At 43.2% G+C, this 26,062-nt stretch overlaps 1 protein-coding gene across 2 annotated transcripts in view; it reads right to left on the bottom strand.

Moving 5' to 3' along the window:
• SDK1 (sidekick cell adhesion molecule 1) overlaps nt 1–26,062 on the bottom strand; it is a 978,941-nt gene that overhangs the window by 430,035 nt on the left and 522,844 nt on the right. For both annotated transcript variants that reach the window (XM_050785652.1, XM_050785653.1), the window contains one exon: nt 25,559–25,692. In XM_050785652.1, the coding sequence (XP_050641609.1) occupies nt 25,559–25,692 (134 nt within the window). The remainder of the gene's footprint in view (nt 1–25,558; nt 25,693–26,062) is intronic.

Here is a 26,062-nt window from a genome sequence, read left to right as displayed (position 1 = left end):
AACCTCCCCTCTCTGAAGCCGCACCTTTGGGCGGCTGACCCACTTTGCCTCTCTGCTCCAGGTAGTTAAGCGTCGATTTTTCAGGTAGCCCGTTCCCTGTCTCTTGTGTGGTGACAGATGTTCTGCTGAAACATACACTGTAGCTAATGAAGTATGATGTCATAAGCTCTTCTCTTGAAAAAAATTATTTGGTAACTGGTCATTTGATTAATTCAGGAGGTTCTATTCATAAAGGACTGTGAATACCAAACTGCACATTTGATAAAAATTAGGGCTCTCCTTTAATCAGACTGAATCAGCAGCATGAGAGGCTCACGGGTCTGACTTCCATCTCCAAGGACCTGGGCAAACAGCAAGGTTCTCTGTATGGAGCTCGGGCTGCTGTCTGTATTACGTTAAGTGGCACTTTTTAAATGTGATTTTTCTCTCCAAACTCTTCCTTGTTGAAATTATAGTTAGGGAAGTGGGCTTTTCTTTGGTGTAGTAAAATTCAGTTTCATAGTTCCCTGTTGCAAAAGACATTAAATTACAGGCAGTTGTCCGTCTGGGGAAGATCAGCCACAGTGAGGGTGCCCAGCTCGATGGTTTCCTGGGAGCCAGACTAGCACCTCCAAGGCCCCTCCAGGTTGGCACATCGAGGGTCCCGAGTCTTAGTAATTCAATTTAGGGTGGGTCTGATGGAGTTCTCTCCTCCTCACCTGTGTGAGTGATTCCCCTTTTCTCTAGGCCCTTACCTAACCCTAACTAGAGAAATACAAACTCACTCTTCTCCTTTAAATAATTGGCAGTACGGTCTAAAATTATTAAATTGGGCCAGGCGTGGTGGCTCATGGCCTGTAATCCCAGCATTTTGGGAGGCTGAGGTGGGCAGATCACCTGAGGTCAGGAGCTCAAGACCAGTCTGGCCAACATGGTGAAACTCCACCTCAACTAAAAATACAAAAATCAGCTGGGCATGGTGGTGTGCACCTGTAATCCCAGCTACTCGAGAAGCTGAGGCAGGAGAATCCCTTGAACCTGGGAGGTGGAGGTTGCAGTGAGCAGAAATCATGCCACTGCACTCCAGCCTGGGCAATAGGGTGAGACTCTGTCTCATAAATAAATAAACAGGGTTTCTGCAAAGTTGTAGGATATTAATTGTCATTCTATATTAGGCTAAGAAAATGTTTAATCAACATAATATTGCCATAAACCTTCATATACATCTTCACATATCTATTTTATAAGATTTTATTTCATTTTGTTGTGCTCATAAAATAAAAGTTTAGAGTTCATCTGGCTCAAGTTCCTCATTTCACAGATGGGAAAACTGAGGCTCAGACCCAGGCAGCCAAAAAGCATCCGCGTCCCGATGGCTTCATCTTCAGGCAAGTTTTCTATGAAACAGACCCAGGCTTTCATCCTGAGACCAGCTTCATAACAAGGCTCTTTTGTGTAACAAAGTCTGAGTGCCCACAATAATATTGTTTTAGATCTAAAAGAAACTAATTAATTTCCATCAAAAGCATAATGAATTTAAAAATCAGGTGTGCTGAAAAATGAATTAAAACTAATGAAGGAATATCACCAATTGAAAACAGGTTGACTTTAGTTAATTTGAGGAAGAAAGAGTCAAGTCCTATTTTGCAGGTGATAGGAATGTAACAATTTCTTCTCCATAATAAGAGCTCCTCTTTCAAATAGCTAGCAACAAAGTTAATAAATCATATCCCATCTGCAGTTATAAAACAGAGATTCTGAAGCCAGGAGATTCAACTTGGCTTCCAACTCCACTCACATAGACAAAGCCATGTGAGTCTATGTTATGCAGAATTCTGAAGCTAATATAAGTTTACAAAAAGTTGAGGAAAGTGGGTCTTGTTTTCCCTTTTGAGTTACCACCAGGCTTCATGCTACAGCTTAAGATTGGTGTCCACGCCTGTGAGTTCAGCAAAACCCAGTGTTCCATAAATCAGGGCCCCGGGAAAGAGCTATGCTGCCCTGAGCCGCTGACATTCCTCTAATGCTAAGTGGCCACAGGCTGTTCATTAGACCTGTGTTTTCTTAAGTCCGGACTGACTGACGGGGGTTAGGCAGTTGTTTAATACACTTTCGCCAAATGAGAATGTGCGTTGGGCCACCTTCTTCTCCCTGGCCGATATATGTTCTTCTGGGAATCCTTTCCCAAAGAGACCACTGTGGTGTACACTGGAGCCACAGATGTCACAGTAAATGTCTTGACTCTGTGGGAGACACTGTCTTCTCTTTGCTATACAGATTCAGACAGCTCTGCCCTAGCCTGGGTTCAGCGTTATCAGGAAGCACAATTCCCATGAAGCAGAAGTGAGGGAGAAAAGGAGCACAACCCTCCCACACTCTTAGCAATTTAGCTGGTCTAGGGTGCTGGTCTCATGGTATGCCAGACCCTTCTTACGAACCATTGTTCATCACAACTGTCCACTGACAGAATACTAGTGTGGAAGTACCATGGGACACTGGCGAGTCACGTGTGTTCCAGACAGATTTCTCCTGCTCCACTGTATAGCAGCAACCCAGGCACCTCGTCGTCACTGGCACCAATTCACCATGCCAGTACATTGATCCAGTACCCATGCCAGCACAGTGATCCACTACCCATGCCAGCACAGTGACCCAGTACCCATGCCAGCACAGTGATCCACTACCCATGCCAGCACAGTGATCCAGTACCCATGCCAGTACAGTGATCCACTACCCATGCCAGCACAGTGATCCACTACCCATGCCAGCACAGTGATCCATTACCCATGCCAGCACAGTGACCCAGTACCCATGCCAGCACAGTGACCCACCACCCATGCCAGCACAGTGACCCAGTACCCATGCCAGCACAGCGATCCACTACCCCTGCCAGTACAGTGATCCACTATCCATGCCAGCACAGTGATCCACTACCCATGCCAGCACAGTGATCCACTACCCATGCCAGCACAGTGATCCATTACCCATGCCAGCACAGTGACCCAGTACCATGCCAGCACAGTGATCCACTACCCATGCCAGCACAGTGACCCAGTACCCATGCCAGCACAGTGATCCACTACCCATGCCAGCACAGTGATCCAGTACCCATGCCAGTACAGTGATCCACTACCCATGCCAGCACAGTGATCCACTACCCATGCCAGCACAGTGACCCAGTACCCATGCCAGCACAGTGACCCAGTACCCATGCCAGCACAGTGATCCAGTACCCATGCCAGTACAATGATCCACTACCCATGCCAGCACAGTGATCCACTACCCATGCCAGCACAGTGATCCATTACCCATGCCAGCACAGTGACCCAGTACCCATGCCGGCAAAGTGACCCACCACCCATGCCAGTACAGTGACCCAGTACCCATGCCAGCACAGTGACCCACCACCCATGCCAGCACAGTGACCCAGTACCCATGCCAGCACAGTGATCCACTACCCCTGCCAGTACAGTGATCCACTATCCATGCCAGTACAGTGATCCATTACCCATGCCAGCACAGTGACCCAGTACCCATGCCAGCACAGTGATCCACTACCCATGCCAGCACAGTGACCCAGTACCCATGCCAGCACAGTGATCCACTACCCATGCCAGCACAGTGATCCATTACCCATGCCAGCACAGTGATCCACTACCCATGCCAGCACAGTGATCCACTACCCATGCCAGCACAGTGATCCATTACCCATGCCGGCAAAGTGACCCACCACCCATGCCAGTACAGTGACCCAGTACCCATGCTGGCACAGTAACCCACCACCCATGCCAGCACAGTGACCCAGTACCCATGCCAGCACAGTGACCCAGTACCCATGCCAGCACAGTGATCCACTACCCCTGCCAGTACAGTGATCCACTATCCATGCCAGTACAGTGATCCATTACCCATGCCAGTAGAGTGACCCAGTACCCATGCCAGCACAGTGATCCACTACCCATGCCAGCACAGTGACCCAGTACCCATGCCAGCACAGTGATCCACTATTCATGCCAGCACAGTGACCCAGTACCCAGGTCAGTACAGTGACTTCTTTGACCATGGGTCCAGGGCACCCTTGGGTATTCTCCAGTGGAGGCCTCATCTCCCAGGATGCCGGACTCTCACATAGCAGAGCCTAAGGTCTGGGGAGAGGAAGAATAACTCCAGAACTGGGTTAGTGGGGATGGTGATGCAAGTACCACTCCCAGCTCTGCCCACTGAAGGGACCTCCATTACCCCTGGTGATTCGGGCCAGCCCTGGGAAGGACAGTATTGAATGGCTACATTTTTATTTGCCACCAACATATCATTCTGATCCATCTGTGAGTTGGTCCCAAGTTTTCACTTTTCTGCCAGTTGGTTGAAAGGATCCCTTACCCCTTAGGCTACAGCCATGGAGGTGGAGGAGAGGTATCAGTACTAAAGAGGTGGGTGACACGGGAATAGTCTGAGGCCACCTGTCATGTAATTTGCCTCTTTATTTCCACTACCCAATGGGTTGGTCTTGCATCTGGCCATCCTCATGACTTGGAGAATCTGATAATACCTGGCGCAGTGGCTCACTCCTGTAATCCCAGCACCTTGGGAGGCTGAGGCAGGCGGATCACCTGAGGTCAGGAGTTTGAGACCAGCCTGACCAACATAGTGAAACCCCATCTCTACTAAGAATACAAAAATTAGCCAGGCATGGTGGTGGGCGCCTGTAATCCCAGCTACTCGGGAGGCTGAGGCAGGAGAATCGCTTCAACCCAGGAGGCTGAGGTTGCAGTGAGCCAAGATCATGCCATTGCACTCCAGCCTGGGCGACAGAGCAGAAGAATCCGTCTCAAAAAAAAAAAGAAAAGAAAAGAAAAAAGGAAAAAAGAATCTGATAATACTTGGCCTAAGATGGGCAGTTCTGGTTCTAGCCACTTGGTGCTCAGTGTCTACTGGGGCCCAGAAACTCATTAGAGCAAGATGTTGATCCTTCTCAAATAACACACAGTTCTGTGCTGCCAAGCAAATGGTTTGCTCCAGAACTCCTGGGCCCCGAGCTGCAACTCTCCAACGGGGCTTGTACTGACTCACACAGAATCATTATCCAAAGGATGCCTCCAGCACCATCCATTCTACTGGATCAAACAATGCAAACAGCTGCGGAGTTGCCCTTGGATCCACCGGACAGCCCTCTCTGGGTCTCGGCCCCCCCTTAAGACTAACAGCCTTCTGGATCACCTGATACATGGGTAGGTGCAGTGCCCAAGAGCTGTACAGACTTGTGGCATGAGGAAAGAGGCAAGGCATCATCAGCTCACTCCTGTGTAAAACTGGTCACACATTCGGGACACACTGCAAAACAGGTGTCCCTGGGCTTGGAGACAGGTGAAGCTGTGATGACGGTTTCAGCAGCAGCTCTCTCGGTGCCTCTTGGTAATAACACACCCCTAGCCACTCCCTAAACTAACTGGAGGCTCAGAGCTATCTGAAGTTGATGTGGTTTCTCTCTAGGGCAGTCCTTTTCAAATTTTAGTGAGGGAGAGCTTGATAAAACACCGATCCCTGGGACCCACTCCCAGAGGTCCTGACTCCTAGGTCTGGCATGGGTCCTAAGACTTTTCATGTCTAACATGCATCCAAGTCAGGCGAGGCTCGCGATTCTCGGACTGTACTGCGAGCAGCTCTGCCATAAACCTTCTGAGTAGCACAACTCGAGAACTCTGCTGCCCAGCATAGTCCGTGACCAGAGTAGTCCGTGAACTGCGGTATCAGTATCACCTGGAAGCTTGTTAGAAATCTTGGTGTTTTAAAACTTTAATGTGCATATGAATCACCTAAATATCTTGTAAAGATGCAGGATTTGATTCAGGAGGGCTGGGATGGAGCCCCCAGTTCTGTATTTCTAACAAGCTCCCAGGATGATGCTGATAGTACTAGCCCAAGGACCATTCTGTGAGTTCAGTTTGATAATTCACAACCCTGGCTGTGTATTAAAATCACCTGAGGACTACAACAAAGTCCTGACCCAGCCCAGCTGATTTTCATGGGCATGTAGCGTTAGGAAAAACAGTGTTAGATCTTTAAAAGATTTTTGTTTTGTCTTTTCCTAGTTCTGGATGATTATTGGTTAAATACATTAGCCCAAAACGTTCTCTTTTCCCCTCCTGTTCCTCTCCTCCCCTCTGTTTCAACTTTCAGTTTTAAACTACGCATATGCCTCTTATTACCACTTTCACTGAAGATGGCCTTCAAATGTTTTTGCCCAGGTACTCCATATAAATTTTGAAAAACGATGTCCCTCTCACATATTTTAAGTTTACATTTAAGTGTTTTAATTTCTAGTGTACTGTAAAATTTTAGGTCACTCTTTTCTATTATACAGAGAGACCCAGATACCACTGGGATTTGATACCTACCAATGACCATTTAAAAATCTCCTTTTTAACAATTGCAAATTTTACGTCATTCCTTCTTCTCCTTCAATTCATACAGTTTTATTTAATGTAATATATATTCAGCTTGAAAGCTTTATCACTGTACTACACTTCTTTATACCAAAAAGATAGCTATTACAATAATTTAAAAAATTTCCTGTGACCCTAAAACTAAATGTTAAAAAAATCTGGGGGTTGATTATCCATCATAATTGCTATTAATAATTAATCAAACCATCACACATCATTATAAATTTTGACAAACAATTATTGAATAAGAAAAGTAAAATTTACTGGAAATACAGCTCTTAATGAGATAAATGGGAATGTTCTTTTTTTAATTAGTTCATATATTCACGGATGGATATTCTAGGTAAAACGAAAAAGTGTTCAGCATCGATTTTATCTCTATTTTTTGTTTTTATAAATGTATGCACTGAGAAAACTTATTGTCAGAAAGAAATAGATGGGAAGGAAGGAGTTTTGTTATAACAATTTCACCCAATTCCTTGACAGCTTTCTGTTATGCCCATAGTCACACAGTGATTTATTATCAAAGATTATTTTTAATGACCTATTGGTTGACAACTTGATTGGGTTCACCTTCAATTCTACTGAAAACCAAGAATTGTAAGCTCTCTGGCTTGCAAGGGGATTTCTTACCCACTTATCAAAGCCATCCACTTTCTCAATACTGACCCTAATGTTTGAAATTCTCCTTTGTCCGGAAAGCAGAGGGTTCTACAGGCCAGAGCAATGCACCAAGGAAGAGGAGGGTTTGCTGGGAGGAATGCCTTTCCTTTGGAAGGAGGGAGAAAAGCAAAAGGAGAGCTAAGAGGGAAGACCCCAGGCACGTTCTCAGGCAGATCCATCTGGGGAAAGAGTACCATGGAAACTGAGGATGTGGATTTCCCTGAGAACCATCCGCTGTTGAATATCCCCCAGAGTCACCGAGCCCTGACGTGAAGATCCCTGCTCTAGATTAACACCGTCTATTAGTAGGGAGCAGACATGACATGGCTCTGCCCAAATTAATGCCTACAGGGCCCAAGCAGAGAGGTAACATCAATAACTGGACCGGGCAGTGTAAAACACTCTCCTCCTTCTTTGTTTAATTTATATTTCCCTGTTTTTGATAGAGACTTGGTTATAGCAAGATGTCTCTACTATAAGAAAGACAAGAGTGCAAACATTTTGATCACCAACCACTGCCTGGTCTCCTGGTGAGGGACACAGCTTGGAACTGCTGAGACCTGAGCACGATGGGGTGATGCCCCAGTAGAGAGCAGCATCCCATCAGCTCCCGCAGATCGCTGGACTGGCAACACCAGACCATCAGTGTTTATGTGGAGCCCTGAGCTTCCAGAGGCTGGTCACAGACAGTTCTGTTTGTGCCCTCGGCCAGGCAGAGCTTTGTTCCTATCTACAGAGCAGGTGAGCTGCAAGTCTGTGAACAGAGAGGTGCCTGCTGACTCCAGCCTTGTGGTCCCCTTTGCCAGGACAGCCTCTTCCCACTCAACCTTTAGGTCTCGGTTAAACATCGTCTCTCAGGGGAAACCTTCCAATTCCCACTGACGTGTCTGGGTGCCCCATGCTGGGTTTTCCGGAGCAAGCTGTGCTTCTCTCAACCGTGGCTCAGGTACTTTTGCTTTAGTCACCCATTTAGATGACCATCTCACCCCTGACTTCCCTAACTTCCATGCCTGGCACTGGGCTTGCTGCACAAGAGATATGCCACAATAACTGACGAATTCATCAGGATTGCTGTGTATAGCCATGCAGGCTATGTACCAACCATTTCTTTGGGGTCCCATTAATAAGGACTACTATAGACCATGAATGTGGGCAATGCAACAGCCCAGCAAATGACTAAGTGGCTAAACTTGCTAAGGGACTGTCTCCCAGCACACCGGGCTCCCAGCCACGGATCTTCAGTATATAAAATATAGGGAAGTATCCTGCTCATATGTTCAAGGGCTCTCAAGGGGACCTGGGAGTCCAAGTCTTCCTGGTCAGGACAAGCTCTTACCACTCCTAGAATACTCCAGGAGCAAATAAAGCTCAATGATGGGTGGTGTGGGCAGTTTGACTGGGAATCCCTTTTATATGCAAAGTGCCATACCTTTTTATAACATTGTCCTGCTCAATACACTAGCGCCCAGCCACATGAGGTTACTGAAATTAAAAATAGTTGAAATTATAAATTCACTTCCTGACATTTCAAGTATTCAATAGCTCCATGTAAAAACAGAGAACATTTCCATCATCACAGAAACTGCTATTGGATCATGGATCACACCTCAAAGGCTTCCAGAGCCAGCTAATGCAGAAGCAACAGGCCAAGATTCAGAAACATTTCTCTCCAAATGGGAAGTTTTCTAACACAAACACCTCACTTACCTCACGAACGAAGAGGCAACCTCTCATTCAAAAACATGTGCCCCTAGTGTTGCTTTTAATATGCAATACCTGAAAATCCCACAATGAGTATTTTCCCAAAACAAAGAATAGAGCCCTCCACAGGAAAACTCGTCTCTTCTTTAGGAAAATGCACAGACTGTTTAAACAGGGGAAAGGGGTCCTAGCATGTCCAGATATTTTAAGAGAAGCTGGAAAATGTTCTCCCAGCTGCTAAATATTGGCTCATGCATTTTTAAGATATTGTGTGGGCTAAACAAAACACAAGGAGCAAATCCAGGCCACAAATGTCTAATCAGGACTTCTGATCTAGAGAAATATTGTTCCTTAGGGAAGAAAACGCAAAAGAATAAGAAATGTGTAGTTGTTATGGACTGAGCTGTAAAAAAATTAATATGTTGAAGCCCTAACCTGTAATGTGACTGTATTTGGAGACAGGTCCCTTAAGGAAGTGACTCAGGTTAAATGAAATCATACGGTGTCTCTAACCCAATAGGACAGGGGTCCTTATAAGAAGCGGAAGAGACACCAGAGCTCTCTAAAGTCCGCCTCCCTTCCTGCAACCCCAGTGCCCAGAGAGGCCATGTGAGGACCAGTGGAAAAGTGGCTCTCTGAGAGCCAGGAAGGGAGGCCCCAAGGAGACACCAACCTGGCTGGCAAAGCTGGTTTCATCTTGGACTTCCAGTTTTCAGAATTGTGAGAAGATGAATGTCTGTTGTTTAAGTCACCCAGTCTCCTAAGGAAGAGACTTGAGTTTTCCTGGGGAGGCCTCTATTCTTTGTTTTGGGAAAACACTCATTGTGGAATTTTAAGGTATTGCATATTGAAAGCAATGCGAGGGGCAGATGTTTTTGGATGAGAGGTTGCCTCTTTGTTCTTAAGTTGGGTGTTTGTGTTAGAAAACTTCCCACTTGGAGAGAAATGTTTCTGAATCTTAGCCTGTTACTTCTACATGTTCCCTGACTTAGAACATCCGAAAACATATTGAAAGTGCTTGTTTGTCTTTTGCTTCCAGCAACCAAAGCTCTGAGAGTAGAAACCAGTCTGCCTCAATCATGATATCCTCAATGCCTATGATGCTTAGTGAACACTCAGTAAATACATCTTGAGTCAATGAATTAATGAATGGGCATCTTGTACGGCAACCCATGCTGACTAATGCAGTACTTTTTACTCACTCGTACATTGGAGTTATGTATATGTGTGTAAGTTATATATGGGACTTATACATAGTTATAAGGATATCAATTTTCACAACTGCATATTGAATGGCTTGGAGATGAAGAACTAATATTTATAGCTCATTTGTAAAGCAACTCATTTTTAACACTACAGTTTGACATGTTGAGCTTGCAAAACACGAACACGAGTGTTATTCCACGTGGCTCAGTCAGTTTCCCCACAAAGGGCCCTGCTCATGAGACTAATGAGGCCTCTGGCTCGAAGGCTGTAATTTGACTGATTTGTTCTATTTATAACACAGTCCATCTCTGAGAAATCTCCTATATTTTCTCTATAAGCCTACACCAATACTCACATAAATAAGAACTATTGTGAAGTCTTTCCAAGGAAGCATTTCTTCAGCCTACAATCTTGTGTGTCTTGACCTTAGTTTGTCTTTATCAACTCTGTCTTTAAAACAGGCAAAGGTTTGAAAATGTAAGTGGCAGAAACTCAGGATGTACGGGAAAGTTACTATTCCCTGACTTAGAACATCCCAAACCATGTTGAAATTGCTTGTTTGTCTTTTGCTTCCACCAACCAAAGCTCTGAGAGTAGAAACCAGTCTGCCTCAATCATGATATCCTCAATGCCCATGATTCTTAGTGAACATTCAGTAAATACATGTTGAGTCAATGAATCAATGAATGCATTTCTGAATGGACAGATGGACAGAGAGACGAATCTTCTTCCAGAAGCAGGGACTTACGCTAAGAGTTCAGGATAGGTAAGAGCTGAAAACATAGAAGGGGGGTGAGACGACTTTCTAGGGAACTTAGGAGAAAAAATAGCTTTGGGATAGAAAGCATATGGAGGCAGGTTACTTTAATTTCCAAGTGAAAATGTCCAGCAACATAGTAAATCCAATCTCAGGGCACAGTGTCCCTGATAACAGGTTAAACAGGGCAAAGTTTAGCCTCTGTATCCAGAAGCAGCATAATTTGATGAGTAAGACTGAGACAAAGAGGGACGCCTGCGACCAGCAGGTCAAATGCAGACATAAAACAGAAGAAACGTGAGTCAATAATTGAGGAAATGCATGTGGACACAGCTTCCATCTTTGAGCACCTTACTAAGTCAGACAAAGAAGTTCAAACATCAGAAGATATCAGGATTTTAGACTCAGGGTGACCTTCAAGTCACTTGTCCTACTTTCTACTTACCAAAGATTGAATGCCCGGGCTGGCATTCAGGCCTGGAGATAACGTTTGATCAGTTGTGATACATGAAGTCACAAGAGTGAATGCGATCTCCAAGGAGAAAAAGGAAAGGTATAAAGACAAAGGAGAACATTGCACCAAAGGACTGAAGGATGGAGAATCCTCACATCTTGGGATGAGGGGAGCCGAGGGGAGCCAAAAGGAGCAATAAACACCAAAAGAAAAGGAGCTACAGGAAGAACAAGCTGGTAAGCAGCATCCTCAGATGCCAGGGATGGAGAGGGGACCCGGAAAGGGAGGGTAAAAAGGTCTCACTTCACAGGCTTTCATGCACTCACTGGACAACCATTTACTGAGCCCTTATTGCTCGTCATGCACTCTTCCTGTGGCTCGTGGAAATAAGGAAAAATCCCTATCCTCGTGGAACTTACGTTCTGGTAGGAGATGAAAAATAACATCGGTAAGGGCTCTCTTGGAATGGGGCTATACTAAATGCAGAGTCTTCCTGGGGAACACTGAGATTTATAACAAGGGAGCAAATGAAAGGACGGTGGTTATGGCAGTTCCCAGTCGTAGACAGTGCTGTTCTACTCCAAGCCCCCTTTTCCTAATCATCTCACTGCTGGTGCATCTCTCCATAAGTGAAAGAAAAGATTTTCAGAGTTCTGCTAACAAAGCTGTTCCAGCATCAGAAGCAGAATTAATTGTTCCCTTGCCTGTGCTTCGGGAGCTTCTTCCACATAACTCCCTTTCATTTGGCATTTAACACACTGTGTTCTTGTTATTTGTTGGTGCGCCAGCCTCTCCTGGCAAAAGTGAGCTCAGGGAAGGCAGGAACCACGTGTCGTATTCACCAAGTTTCCTAGCATCAAGCGTGATGCCTGGTAAGTATCAGATGCTCAGCATTTTCTGAGTGGAATAGCAGAACTGTTGTAGTCTGAGTGTTTAAAGGGCAGGGAGTAGGGGAGAATCATACGTTTAGGGACAGAAGTGAGACAGAGACTCCAAAAGCCAAAGAAAATCATACTTCAACTCTTCCCTTGGTTCTTCCATACAGACACTGAAAATGGTGTAGGCTGATGCCAGTATGCCAGCTGTTTCACTCTGTGATCATCAGTTTACCGTTTATGCATCCCTGAGTATCCTTCCAGGTTGAGATGATATTTGAAACATGCCGTGAGTAACATGGCAGGGTCCCTAGCCAATCAGGATGGAGGCCAGTGGGGGCAACATGGCTTAATATCCATCCTTCAACTGCAAACGGAAGAGGTGGGTAGGATCCAGGTAATCTAATGCCAGGCTAGGGTTCAAGTAAGTAGAACTGCTTCCTAGATTTTCATCAAGAACATGCTGCCATGGTTTTTACAAACACTGTAACTAAAATGAACAAAGAAGCAAAAGGCTCAGAACACTGCCCGTTTGCTTCATACATTTTCAAATACGATGGTACCGTTTTTGCATGTGCCATTTTCTCAGTTCAAGGGAAGTGAAGTCTTCTTGTGCAGGCTAACGAAGTATGAAACTCCTTAAGCTTTCGGAAATGAACCAACCACCAAAGGGCAACCTATGCACACGGTTTCTATTCTTACATCATTCTGACTAATGAGGATGCTGCCCAACGTTTTAAGGATTAGAAAGGAAGAAGTTTGAATTCTGGAGTACATTGGTGCTGAAAACTTTTCCAGATGGAAGCGAGCCTTTGTGACATTCAACCCTGTCTGAATAAATAGAACCACAGGGCGACATCCTGTTGGGGAAAGAGTGTGCAACAATCGTTCAGGGAAAGTGAAGGGCATTTAATACCAGACATGGCCTTCAATGTCAGATGGCCTTTAATGACACACCTCAACAAAACACATCATCAGTGAAACAGCAAACAACCCTACGGGGCCAGCCGAATGTTCGCCATTACTGACTTATGTCAGCTCTGACTCCTACTCTTTAAGTTCAGGTTGGGAACCAAAATGGAAAAGCCTTCATTCTTTCAAGAGCTTCTCTGGAGTTCTGCACTTTCAGTTTTGACGTTTGTATCTTGCTCCTCAGAGAAATCACAAAACCATTATAGCCTTCACACTTCTCAGATAGTCATGCAGGTCTAATACCAAGGTGAACTAGGGAATTCCCGGCTCACATTTTTACGATGCTCTAAAACTACATAAAATAATACCTTTGGTATCCACCTCAAAAAGCTACACTTCCTAGTTATTCCTGGGCAAAATAACAGTTTACACTGACAAGCAGAGGTCCCAGGCTTTCTTATACTTTCCCAAGACCCTCTCATCCAAACACAGAGGTATACTAGATTTGAAGGAACTAATTTTGTGCTAAAGAGGGTATTCTTCAAATCATAAAAGGCAGAGGGGTGCAGGCAGAATAATTACCTAAAATAACAAAGAATCACAGAGAGAGACTATTGCTAAGAACTCACTAATTAGAACACACAGAAAGAATCTACATCTCCAGATAAATTTCTGGTTCCTATTATTTCTGATATAAATTCAATTTCTTTACATCTCAGATACAAAGTGTTCTTGGAAAAGCAGGGAATATAGCACTCTGGATTTGGTAATGGTGTTTAGCGTTGTGAGGCGGCCTTTCACTTTAACAGATACTTTACCTGATTTTCTATGGGCTTGATTTAATATTCTCAAACACATTGTAAAGATCTACAATTTTAATTACCTGCTGTAATTGCCTTCTATAAGAGCCAAAAGAACATCATTTACAATGAACAGTCATAAAACATTATGACTAAGTGGCAAAGGTGGAGCTGCACTGTTATCAGAAGGTGACCAATCGTTAGGCCGCATTCACTACAGCGGCAGCCAGATTAAGAAATTACAACATGATTTTAACAATCAAAAACAGTTCTGCAATATAAATAATCTCAGCAAGTAAAATGGTGAAAGTCTCTCTTGGGAAAAGACAAACCTGGGTTCAAAACTAACCCACGTAATCAACTGCATAAGATTAGGGAAAGTAATTTGTTGCTTTGATTTGTTGCCTCATCTGTAAGATGGGGATAATACTGACCTTGTGGCCTCTTGTTTACCAAAAACAGTGATTAAATGGTGGTTATTATGATTATTATATTATTATTTTAAGAGATGGGGTCTTGCTCTGTTGCCCAGGCTGGAGTACAGTGGCGTGATCTCAGCTCACTGCAGCCTTGACCTCCCTGGCTCAAGTGATCCTCCTACCTCAACCTTCTGAGCAGCTGAGACCACAGGTATGCACCACTACACCTGGCAGATTTTTTTTTTTTTTTTTTTTTTGGTAAAGACAGAGTCTCCCTGTGTTACCCAGACTGGTCTTGAACTCCTGGGCTCAAACAATGCTCCTGCCTCAGTCTCCCAAAGCACTAGGCATGAGTCAACATACCCAGCTGATTAATTTTTTTTGCCCAGACTGGTTTTGAACTCCTGGGATCAAACGATGCTCCTGCCTCAGTCTCCCAAAGCACTGGGCATGAGTCAACATACCCGGCTGATTAATTTTTTTTTAAATGAGATATAATATTTACATACAGGGCACAGAGCAGACATCCAATGAACAGCTGTTGTTCCTACTACTACAATAAGCCTTCATTATGCTCTGGACCAAATCACATCTTTTTGTCCTTAAAGCTTGAACCTGAAGTTAAACCATAGGATACCAGGCCTACCCTCAGCAGAAATACCATGTTATGGTTGAAGAGTTTGGTTCCACTCTAGATGTTCCCTTTGAATCAGAAAATAATATATTCTCATTTTTCTGAAAGAGGAGATATGAAAAGACAATTTAGCCCAGCAACTCACACAATCTGGATTTTGAAAACCTTAAGAATTCTGAAGGAAGGGAAATTAAACAGGTGTTTCTTAATTAGCAGCTTCAGAATACCGAGCTCATTCGTAAAAGGAAAAATCATACTGGGAAGGTACGGGTAGAACCACTTAGACTAGAAAGTAACTAAAAGCTGAACCCCAGGAAATTCACCAGAATCATCGCTGTATTCAACTACTGAGTAAACACAGTTTTTCTGAGAAAACTATATTTACAACTAGCAACTTGTTCTGTGTGGTCTCATCTCAGCCAATAACCATTACTTTGCTTAGGATTTCTCCAGACAAGCTGTGTAAAGGATGTATGTCAGAGATTGTAAAATGATTGCAGGAAAGATTCAATTTTCCATCCCCTTTGTTTGTGCCCTCCAAAAATTCCTTATCTTTCATATCAATTACAGAGACAAGGAGAGTAGACAAAGTACTTCAATGACCGTAACATCGAGAGTGACCAGAGCTGGAAAGAAAATGCGTAAGTTATAATCTTGGGTCACCCTCAATATATCACATACTCTGAAATGTTATGTTTACCTCATATCATTCTACAATGAAATTATCTTCAATTCCTTATAAACTGAATTCAGGCATTGGCTGCTAAGTCTAAGAAATTAGGTCCCCAAATCAAAGGTAAAAATCATTAGGCCAGGTGCAGTGGCTCACTCTTGTAATCCCAGCACTTTGGGAGGCCGAGACAGGAGGACTGCTTGAGACCCAGAGTTCAAGACCAGTGTGGGCAGCACAGGCAGATCCTGTCTCCACAAAATTTTTTTAAAAATTAGCCAAGTGGGCTGGGCGCGGTGGCTCAAGCCTGTAATTCCAACACTTTGGGAGGCCGAGACCGGCAGATCACGAGGTCAGGAGATCGAGACCATCCTGGCTAGCACGGTAAAACCCCGTCTCTACTAAAAAATACAAAAAACTAGCCAGGTGTGGTGGCGGGCGCCTGTAGTCCCAGCTACTCGGGAGGCTGAGGCAGGAGAATGGCGTAAACCCGGGAGGCGGAGCTTGCTGAGATCTGGCCACTGCACTCCAGCCTGGGCAGCAAGACTCCGTCTCAAAAAATAAATAAATAAATAAATAAAAAATTAGCCAAGTGTGGTGGTGCACACCTGTAGTCCCAGCTACTTGGGAGGCTGGGGTGAGAGGATCACTTGAGCCCAGGAGGTTGAGACTGTAGTGAGCCATGATTGTGCCACTGCACTCCAGCCTGGGCAACAGAGCAAGACCTTGTCTCCAAAAACAAAACAAAACAAAATTAGGGTTAAAGTTCTAGCCCCCAAACTGCCAAAATTAAAGAATTCTATGCTTAAATATCTGAATATAATAATTTAAATTCAGACATTTAACAAGGGGACAGAAGGGAAGGTAGATTGGAGGAATTATTAACACTGAGCTATGTGGAGGAGTTTGTAAAAAATCTGATTAGGCAAATCACTACCGAGTAATTTGTGTCTTTCAATAATCACAGCCTAACCGGGAGAAGTAAATGAATACCCATGGTCTCTCTACTGCATCCAACTGGTCAGTTCTGCTTGGTTAGTTAATTCTCCAAGTGCTTGCCTTATGCCCTGGGTGAAGTTTACTCACTGTGCAAAATCTGCTGCAACAGTTCGAGGTCAATATCTGGGAATTAGGGAGTGTAATCACGCACATCAGTCTTATAAATCCACTGGGACAGATCGTGTCTTACTTTATATCCTATGTGCTGTCTAATGCATTCCTGATAACAAAACAACCACTTTGTTATCAGAAATTGGGACTTATTGTTCTGATGCTCCATTAGTCAGCACTGACTCCAGCGCATCTCCCACTGTGCCCTTAAGCCAAACCAGCGTCCGCCCAAACGTGCCCCACTGGGGTTGCAAAAGGGTGCCAGCCTCGAAGCTGCCGAGCTGAGCCACAGCACACGGCTGTTCTCTGGACTGAATGTTTATCGGGAGTGGTTTTGATATCAGAACAGAAGACCTCCTTTTTTAAACCAAAAACAAGCTTCTCTGAGGTCTGCATGCACAGAGCTCTTCGCAGCCAGCCTCCCTGCTGGAAGGCCACCTCCCCTCAAGTTTTGCCTACTCCTTGGGCTTCTCTCTTGGACACAGTTTGACCCCAAGGGCACACCCAGCCTCCACGGTATATGCTGTTCTGCGTTTATAGGAGAAACAAGTGTTTTGGGAGGGGGACAAATAAACTTTGGCTTGAATCCTCAAACTTCCCATTGAATATTCTTGTGATCTGGGTCAATAACCTAACCTCTCAGAGCCTCAGTGTCCTCAGCTTTGAAATGGAGTTATTAACCCGCAGTGCTGTCATGAAATCTAAGAAGGAAAATATACATGACAATATCTGTCAGGTCTCAAGACATGCTAGGGCCTTCTCCTCTCTATGTACGTCCTTAGAGGGTTATCAGCAGTACTCTCATTTATAAATTATTATCAAATCTGCATATAGCTTCAAACAGTTGTTGTTCCTAGATCACCAAAAAGAATTTTGTAAAACTGTGTATCTTTCCCACATTTTAGGTTGACATCTAAAATTTTTCATCATACGTTTGAAGGACTGAAAAGAATGTAATTTCTAGTGTATTTTAATGTTTTGCTATTTCAGTATATTTTAATGAAACTACTGCAGCACATCTATATGTATTCAAAGGAATCTAAATATTTGATAAGCAGGTCTAAAGATTTGATACACAGCATCACCCATTTAAAAAACACATGAACAAACTCTAATTTTTAATAGTAAGAAATTTTACACCACTCCTTTTCTTTCTTCTTGAATTTGTATTCCCATCTTATACTCCCACAGAATTGTATCCTTTATTCATTACATTTATTGATTCAAAAGAATTTTACTAATTACCATATCATAGCCTCTGAAAAAAAAGGTATATAAATTTCAATCTCAGTGGGGTTCAGTAGCTCACACCTGTAATCCCAGTGGTTTGTAGGGCCAAAGGGGAAGGATTATTTGAGGCCAGAAATTTGAGAGCAGGCTGGGTAACATAGCCAGACTCTGTCTCTACAAAAATAGAAATTAAAAAAATTAGCCAGGCATGGTGGTTCAGGCCTGTAGTTCCAGCTACTCAAGAGGCTGAGGCAGGAGGACTGCTTGAGCCCAGGACTTTGAGGCTGCAGTGAGCCATGATCTCATCACTGTACTCCAGTCCATGTGACAGAGTAAGACCCTGTGTCCAAAAAAAAAAAAAAAAAATTCTTAAAAAAAGTGTTTTTGGCCAGGCACGGTGGCTCACGCCTGTAATTCCAGCACTTGGGAGGCTGAGGCGGGCAGATCACAAGGTCAGGAGATCGAGACCATCCTGGCTAACACGGTGAAACACCGTCTCTACTAAAAAAATACAAAAAATTAACGGGGCGTCGTGGTGGGCGTCTGTAGCCCCAGCTACTCGAGAGGCTGAGGCAGGAGAATGGCATGAATCTGGGAGTCAGAGCTTGCAGTGAGCCGAGATCGCACCACTGCACTCCAGCCTGGGCGACAGAGCAAGACTCCATCTCAAAAAAAAAAAAAAAAAAGGTTTTTAACCATATGACTTGGGGGCAAACAAAACAAACCTTCTCTTGGCATGAGTTGTTACAATTATTATTGATATTCAATTAATTGTTTAAAGTATTACAAATTTTGATGAATAGGTTTTATGTTTTATAAAACCAGAAAGCATCTCTCAATGACATGAGGAATACAGTTTAATTCTAATCTTTTCTTTTTCATAGATAAAATTTTGTTCATGCAAAGCAATAGATGAAAATGAAGGAAATTTTGTTACAGAATATCTCTCAATTCTTTAAATTCCTTCTAAGTTATATGCCAAAAGTCATGTAGTAATTTATTTATTTATTTTATTATTATTTTTTGAGACAGAGTCTTGCTCCGTCACTTGGGCTGGAGAGCAGTAGCATGATCTCGGCTCACTGCAGCCTTCACCTCCCATGTTCAAGTGATTTTCCTGCCTCAGCCTCCTGAGTAGCTGGGATTACAGGAGCCCGCCAGCGTGCCCAGCTAATTTTTGTATTTTTAGTAGAGACGGAGTTTCCATATTGATTAGGCTGGTCTCGAACTCCTGACCTCAGGTGAGCCACCCGCCTTGGCCTCCCAAAGTGCTGGGATTACAGGCGTGAGCCAATGCACCCCGTCGTCATATAGTAATTTATTAGTTAGGACAGATGTGTTTTGTTCTAATAACAAACAAATGCTGAATCAGTGCTTACCACACAAAGGTTTGTTTTCTACTCATAACAAGTCCAATTCTGCTTGGGTGGCCCTCCCGGGCTATTCTTCCCCTGTACTGATTCAAATATCCAGACAGCTTCTATCTTGTGGCTCAATATGTGGCCTGTCCATGGCTGTCCCCAAAGGGGAGGGAGAGCATGAAGGTAACACGTTGGCTCTTAAACACATGGCCTGAAAACGACACTTTATTCCACTGACATGGCCCCACACCTGCAGAGGGGCTAGAAATCTCTTCCTGTCCTGAGGACAAGTGGACTGTGTTACAGTTAGCAATGATCAAGGTATTTGTAATGAAGTGTCAGCACGTGGATCCCACCTCATTTTGTGGACAGCAAAAGACTGAAAACACCTGATTTATAAAATGATTTATTTCCCAATTATTAGAGTCTTTCACTTTCTCAATTCCGCCCCTGATATTTAGAGTTCTCCCTTTGTTTGGCACCTGGGCATTTACACCCTCAGATAATTGCCCGTGTTAAAGATTCAGGATGAGTAAGACAGGAGCCTTCCATCTTGTTCGGAAACAAAGGAGCAGTTGTGAAAAGCAAAATTTGACCTCAGGCATCCTCAGCTCCAGTTTTAGAGTGTGAATATCAAAGGACTGAAAATAGGTTCTTTGGCAATTTTACATGCCTGCCTACGCCTTGGAAATCTATATGTATCCGGAGTGATACTCACACCAGTGATTGCTGCTTTGGGAAACTGGGCATACTGGGCTACCCCAAATTTGTTCAAACCTTGAGGGCAAGTGATCATAGCTTAACCTGATTTCCTAAGATTTAACAACAGTGAAATCAGGTTGAAATAAATCACACAGGGGAAAAGAGGACGCCTTGGGATGAGAAGAGATGGGGATATGGTTAAGGAGGCAAGAGTGGGCAACAGAAACAATCCAGTTTTGCCTTGTGGGGTGGGGAGAGCATGACGGTCTTTGTTGTGATAACTGAGGTCTTGCTGGGAGCCACCAGCTACATTCCTCTTCTACAACTCATTCTCCAATCCATCCATTTGGGGCTCAGAAACGAAATATTAGACCTGCTATTTTAACTTACGTTTTCCCGCTGAAAGCACAAGAAGGAAACTAAGTGACAATGCTATTTATTATGCAGGTTGAGTCTGTTAGTCGGGGGGCCCCATCTGATACTCTGTAGGCAAGCTATCCCAAGGAGGGGTCTGAAAATTCTCACTGTCAGAGAAGTGGCCAGGATGCCCTCATAGGCATGGGCTGCAGTTTCACCTTTGCCTGGAGAGGTGGATTTATGTTCTTGTGTATTTAGTTTTATCTAAACTACCTCTCACAAAGTGGACAACTGAAGTCAAAGGCATTTCTGGGAAGAAACCACAGATCTGAGTCACTTACAAGGCCAGCACAATCAGATGGCAACACACGGCAGCAGGAACACTTGTGTTGTTAGTAGAAGCCATGTCGCCAAGACAAACAATTCTCTGTAACCAGATGTCATAAGATTTTTTCCAAGAAACTAGATTGTATCATGAAAATCAAGTAAAATATGCATTTCCATTCACGAAGTGCATATCGCGCCATGAGACGTCAAGTAAAGACGGAAGGGAACCTTCATAATTAGCGGATTCCCTTCCTCTCTTCTGTCTGATGGTTAATGCTTAGAATTGATAAGTAACTAGGTGTCCACGCACAAGGGGTAAATGCTCAAGGCTTGTTTCCCAATGGTGTGTTTATGGAAAAGCATTAGGGATCGAGGCCTAGACTAAGTTCTGTCCAACACCAGCTCAGGAGGCCAGCGCAGAGCATGCCTCATGCTTCACTCCGTACAGCAGGTTCAATGCATGGCTAAATGATTAAACTCATGACTTCACTATAAAATAGACTTCTTATTCATGTTTCTGAAAAATTCTGGCAGTAAAGTGCCATACAATCTATAAAACTATGCTTGGTTCTAAATTGCTCATTTGTGATGTGGGGCTAGGCCCCAGATTGGTTTTTAGTAATATTTCAAACAGTTCCTATTGTTTTAGGAACCCGAGCCACGTCAGAGGCCATCTGGAAGGCGTCTGCCTGTTCTCCTCTCTCCCTTTAACGTTAAAGGTACAAGGAAAATAGGAGAGAGTTTTACCTGGGCACACAAAAGCCATGTTTTACAGGGCAGTCCTCTCAAATGACTGTTCATAGACATGATTTTCAGGAATCCACTTTCAACTACTAAACCTATATGAGCCTGCAGTTAAATTAGCATTATAGAGGACAAAAGAATGTTAAGTGGTCTTCAGAATTAAAAGCAAGGGTTTCTCAGCCTGAAGGAGGATCAGCTGAAATGATATCCTGTCTACAAATGTTGTTTGAAGAGGAGACATTAAAATGAAAGAGGTGAAAAAAACAGGAAGGAGAGAGGCAGTCATTTCTTTTTAATCCAAGCTTCATCCCTAGTAGAGAATCTCATTACGGTGGACATTTTGAATATTGGATCAGAACTGATGCTATGTCTAAGGTATGTACAATGGCATATAAACAATGACTGATTAACCATTGTGTAGAATTCATCTCATCGCCTAACTCTACGCTTTTTTTTTTTTTTTTAAAGGAAGAAACTCTTATTCACATAGTAATTCAGGTCAGAAGTTCTGTTCCACAAAGGTTAACTCAATGTAAAATCTTCTAAGCAAAAGCCAAAAATAGGTTGACAGGTTCATGAAGCTTGCCCGGGTCTGACCTCAGAACAGACATGTCTACTCTCAGGCAGGCTCAAGCCCTTCTTTTTCTGGTGTGCACCTGAGCAGTGGGAGCCGGCCATGAAAAATTCATGCAGGACGCTTCAACAGTCCCACCTATGTCCTTAACATCTGCTGGCTTCACATCACATTAAAACTTCAAAGTGGATCCACCCCTGGGATGGCAGCAAGCTTTCACCAGGGCAGCGGGGTGGAGAGTTCAGAGAAGTCCTCTCCTTCCCTACAGGAATAGTGGTGCAGAACATGCTGGAATTTATCTTCTTAACCATGCAAAAGGGGAGAAATGTTAAGAGATAATCATGCCGTCTACTAAATATGCACAAAACAGCAGGCGGTACCATTGTGGGACTGCATCTCACTTCTAACAGTCATGCTTTTTAAAAAATATATAATATTTAAATCCAAAACCTCTTTATCTTTTGCTTCCCATAAGCTTCAGGTGGAGCCACAGTATCTAGCAATTGAAAAGGGGTGACGTTTTTGAACTCTCAAGTACAAGGTTGTTGATAAAAATGGATTACTTCCTCCTGTTAGCTGGGTGACAGCGCATCACTTATTTAGATGTTTTGAGACACAGCTAGACCTGGTTGCCGCTGCACTCTGACACGGTGCTGTCCTCAAGGAAGGAACGGATTATTACCACAACAGCAAACAAGAGGCGGGGCTGTGTGACACTCCGATTTTAAACTAATCACAGCACAATCCACCAGGAATTTAATTGCCAGTACCCGATCATCCCCATGGTGTCACTACATAATGGTTCCCTGCTTTATTCTCCCGACAGCAAGGAAAAAATGTGTCTTTGTTAAATGATAATTGGCTGTAATATCTTTTGATTTTTCAGAAATGCTGGCTGGAAAGTTTTCACAAATTTTCCTCAATCTTGTGTGGTGTTTCCACAAAAGCCTACATCAGAAGAAAAAGATATCTAAGTCTGCAGAACACTCTATCTTACTCCCAGTATCAATAGGTCTCGAGAAGATCTAATTTCGTAACAAATCTGGTAAGGAGACGCACCCTCCAGTACTCCACAAACTCACCAGGAGCAAGGTGGCCAGGACCTCAACTGCAGTGTTCATTGCTTAGAGCACTCACTGAATTCCAGAAAGAAGCACAGTTTAAACAATTCTGGGGGATTCTGCAGATTAATCAAGACTTCTGACTTTTAGAGGTTTTCAAAATAAAACTTTTAGCAAAAAAAAAAAAAAAAAAAAAAAAAAGAAGCAGCAGCATAATTGGTTGCCGTTTAACATTTAGCTAAATCCCATATGTCAACAGGAAGGTTCTCCTAAGAATTAAAATAAGGCAGTTTCCTCAACCTCCTTACTTCTCCCATTTCACCTGGCCCTCATAAAAAGCAAATAATTCATAAAGGCACAAAATGTAGGTTTTCTCCTAAGATTTAAAATAAGTCTGTATCATTAACTGCCTTGTATCTCACTTTTTACACATTTTTACCTGGTGCCAATGAAAAGTTAAAAATATACATACAAAGGAACAAAATGCAAGCCAGTTAATTATAATATTTATGAGCAGCTTTCAATATACTTTTTGGTCAGGGTAGAAACAGAAATTACTGAAAAAAAAATTTACATATTCCAATTATCTAACACCATGGTATTATGTTAGTACAGCAGTGTGCAAATTCACTCTACTTGCTTTCTTTTCAGCTGGCCCTTATAGAGTAGGCAGGTAGGCAAGGACTGGGTAAGGACTGTTTAATAACTTTGTGATGTTAACCAGAGTTTCTGTGGAATAATTTTTTTCCCTCTTCTACCAGAGGAAGGCCAACTTCCTTGTTTCTGACGCAGAATTTCACCCCCTTTGACTCACTATTATCCTGGTAGTTATATTACAATTGAGTACAGAATCATATTTGCGAAACAAGATAAATGGCTCTACTTGTAAAGTTTGGAATCATTAAAATAATAACAATTTATTTGAAAATACAATTACCATTCTTTATCATCACCCTTGGGAAAAAATCTCAATAAATCATCCTCATTTCTACTGTAATTCCTGATGCAGACAGTCCTTTACATCGCAGTACAGCATGCACTGGATTTTGTGAACCCCACACCTAATCCATGTGCATCATTCTCCATGGCATCACAAAGACCCCATTCATCCTAAATCTGTACTGAGTCTACATTCTGGAGAGCAAGATTCAGTTCCTCAAATTAAGGAGCTCAAGGCAGGATGACAACACATCATGGCCACTTGGGACCAATTAGGCAGGCATCTGAGACTCCACTCAGTTAACTCCCACAGATGCCTGCACCCAGAGTTTGCTACAAAGATTCACCCAGGAAATTCTACTGGGCCTAAGGCAATTGTACCCCTCGAGGGCCATGTGAGGCAAATGCTCATTCCATCTCACATACTTTTTTTTTTTTATTAGACAGAGTTTCATTCTTTTTGCCCAGGCTGGAGTGTAATGGTGTGATCTCAGCTCACTGCAACCTCCGCCTCCTGGTTTCAAGCGACTCTCCTGCCTCAGCCTCCTGAGTAGCTGGGATTACAGGTGCGCACCACCATGCCTGGCTAATTTTGCATTTTTAGGAGAGACAGGGCTTCACCATGTTGGCCAGGCTGGTCTTGAACTCCTGACCTCAAGTAATCTGCCTGCCTTGGCCTCCCAAATTGCTGGGATCACAGGTGTGAGCTACCGCGCCTAGCCCCACATACTTTTCAAACCACCTGCAGGGGGAAACCATTCCTTCAAGATAATTTTTAAAAAGATAAAATCCACTACTATACAAACAAATCAATATAATTCACTCATATGATATGATCATAATAATCTGAAATTTACCATCCACCATGACTAGTTTCAACCCTATTTTCTCAACCGCATGACAACTTCATTTCATACCATGAAGCTTCATGCTGCAAACATTTGATGACAAGCCTTCTGATATGGATGTCTGAATCTAGTTTAGTTCGGAGTTCCTGCTTTGGGTGATTTTCCCTTCTTTAGCAATTAACTCTTGCTAGAAGAATTTAAAGGCCAAACATGTAAAACTAAGTTTCCTCAAACTAAAGTCCCCTCAGATAAAATCTACAAATACCCATGATTTGTGTGCATTCTCTTCAAGAATCAGGCTTTTAGTTAAATTAGGTGGAAAAAATGATCAACTGATTATGCTTAAATACTGCTAATTTTGGTACAACTTAATATGTAGAATTTCTCAAGGATTTTCTTGTTAGATTAAAAGAATATAATCTATACCTAATCTAGTCCTGATTTAGGTTCATAGATACAATTCATTTAAATTGAAAGGTTTTTTTTGCTGTTGTTAGGAACAATATGCATTGACTGTGTATAAAAAGCAAATACTTTTTCTTTTTTAATTCCCAAAACAAATAAGATCTGGCATTCAGGAGTATCAGTTAGATTCACATTTTTCTGCATATCATTTTGAAGAAAGAAAAAGCTCTAAAGCTCTCCAAACTATTGGCATTGGATCAACATTAAACCATAACTACTACACTAGAGAGATACAATTTATTGCAAAATGTCCCGTCAGACAGTGGTTATTAATTAAAGCAAGATTTTATTGCTTTCAGAATTATGATTTGGGATTTCAAAACTCACTTGCTATGCTCAAATGAATGAATGGGCTTGTCTTGTTTTCTCCATTCTTCTCATTCACGGCCTGCACGTAGTATGCCCCGGCGTCACTGGCTGTCGTGGCCAGGATCACCAGCTGATTCTCCAACGTGATGGCTCTGTTTCAGAAAAGAAGAGGACAGCGTCAAAGCTACTCCAGGGAACTTACTTGTAAGACACAATTAATTAGGTCAACGATAAAGGAATGCCTAGAGTTTAAAAGAAGAGCTGGAAGGACAAAAACAATACACAGGCTGACTTCAAGAATACGACAATGGCAGAGAGAGTCTCTTCTGGTCCAGCTAGCACCCTGCAGCCCCAGTGTCTGAGCCTACCGGGTGCTCCACATCTGCGTCAGCACTTGACTGTGAAGAAGAAAAATGTTCTGGAACACAGACATCCAGAGTTCATTAAAACTCAGAGGTTCTTCCTCTGAGAATGTATAACAACACCAGTTAGAAGGAATCCCTTCAATTAGAAGGCTGGACC

The sequence above is a fragment of the Macaca thibetana genome, chromosome 3 (assembly GCF_024542745.1).
Source record: "Macaca thibetana thibetana isolate TM-01 chromosome 3, ASM2454274v1, whole genome shotgun sequence".
Classification (NCBI taxonomy): Eukaryota; Metazoa; Chordata; class Mammalia; order Primates; family Cercopithecidae; genus Macaca; species Macaca thibetana.
Note: the sequence above shows the minus strand (reverse complement) of the source record. Positions and strands in the feature narration are given on the sequence as shown.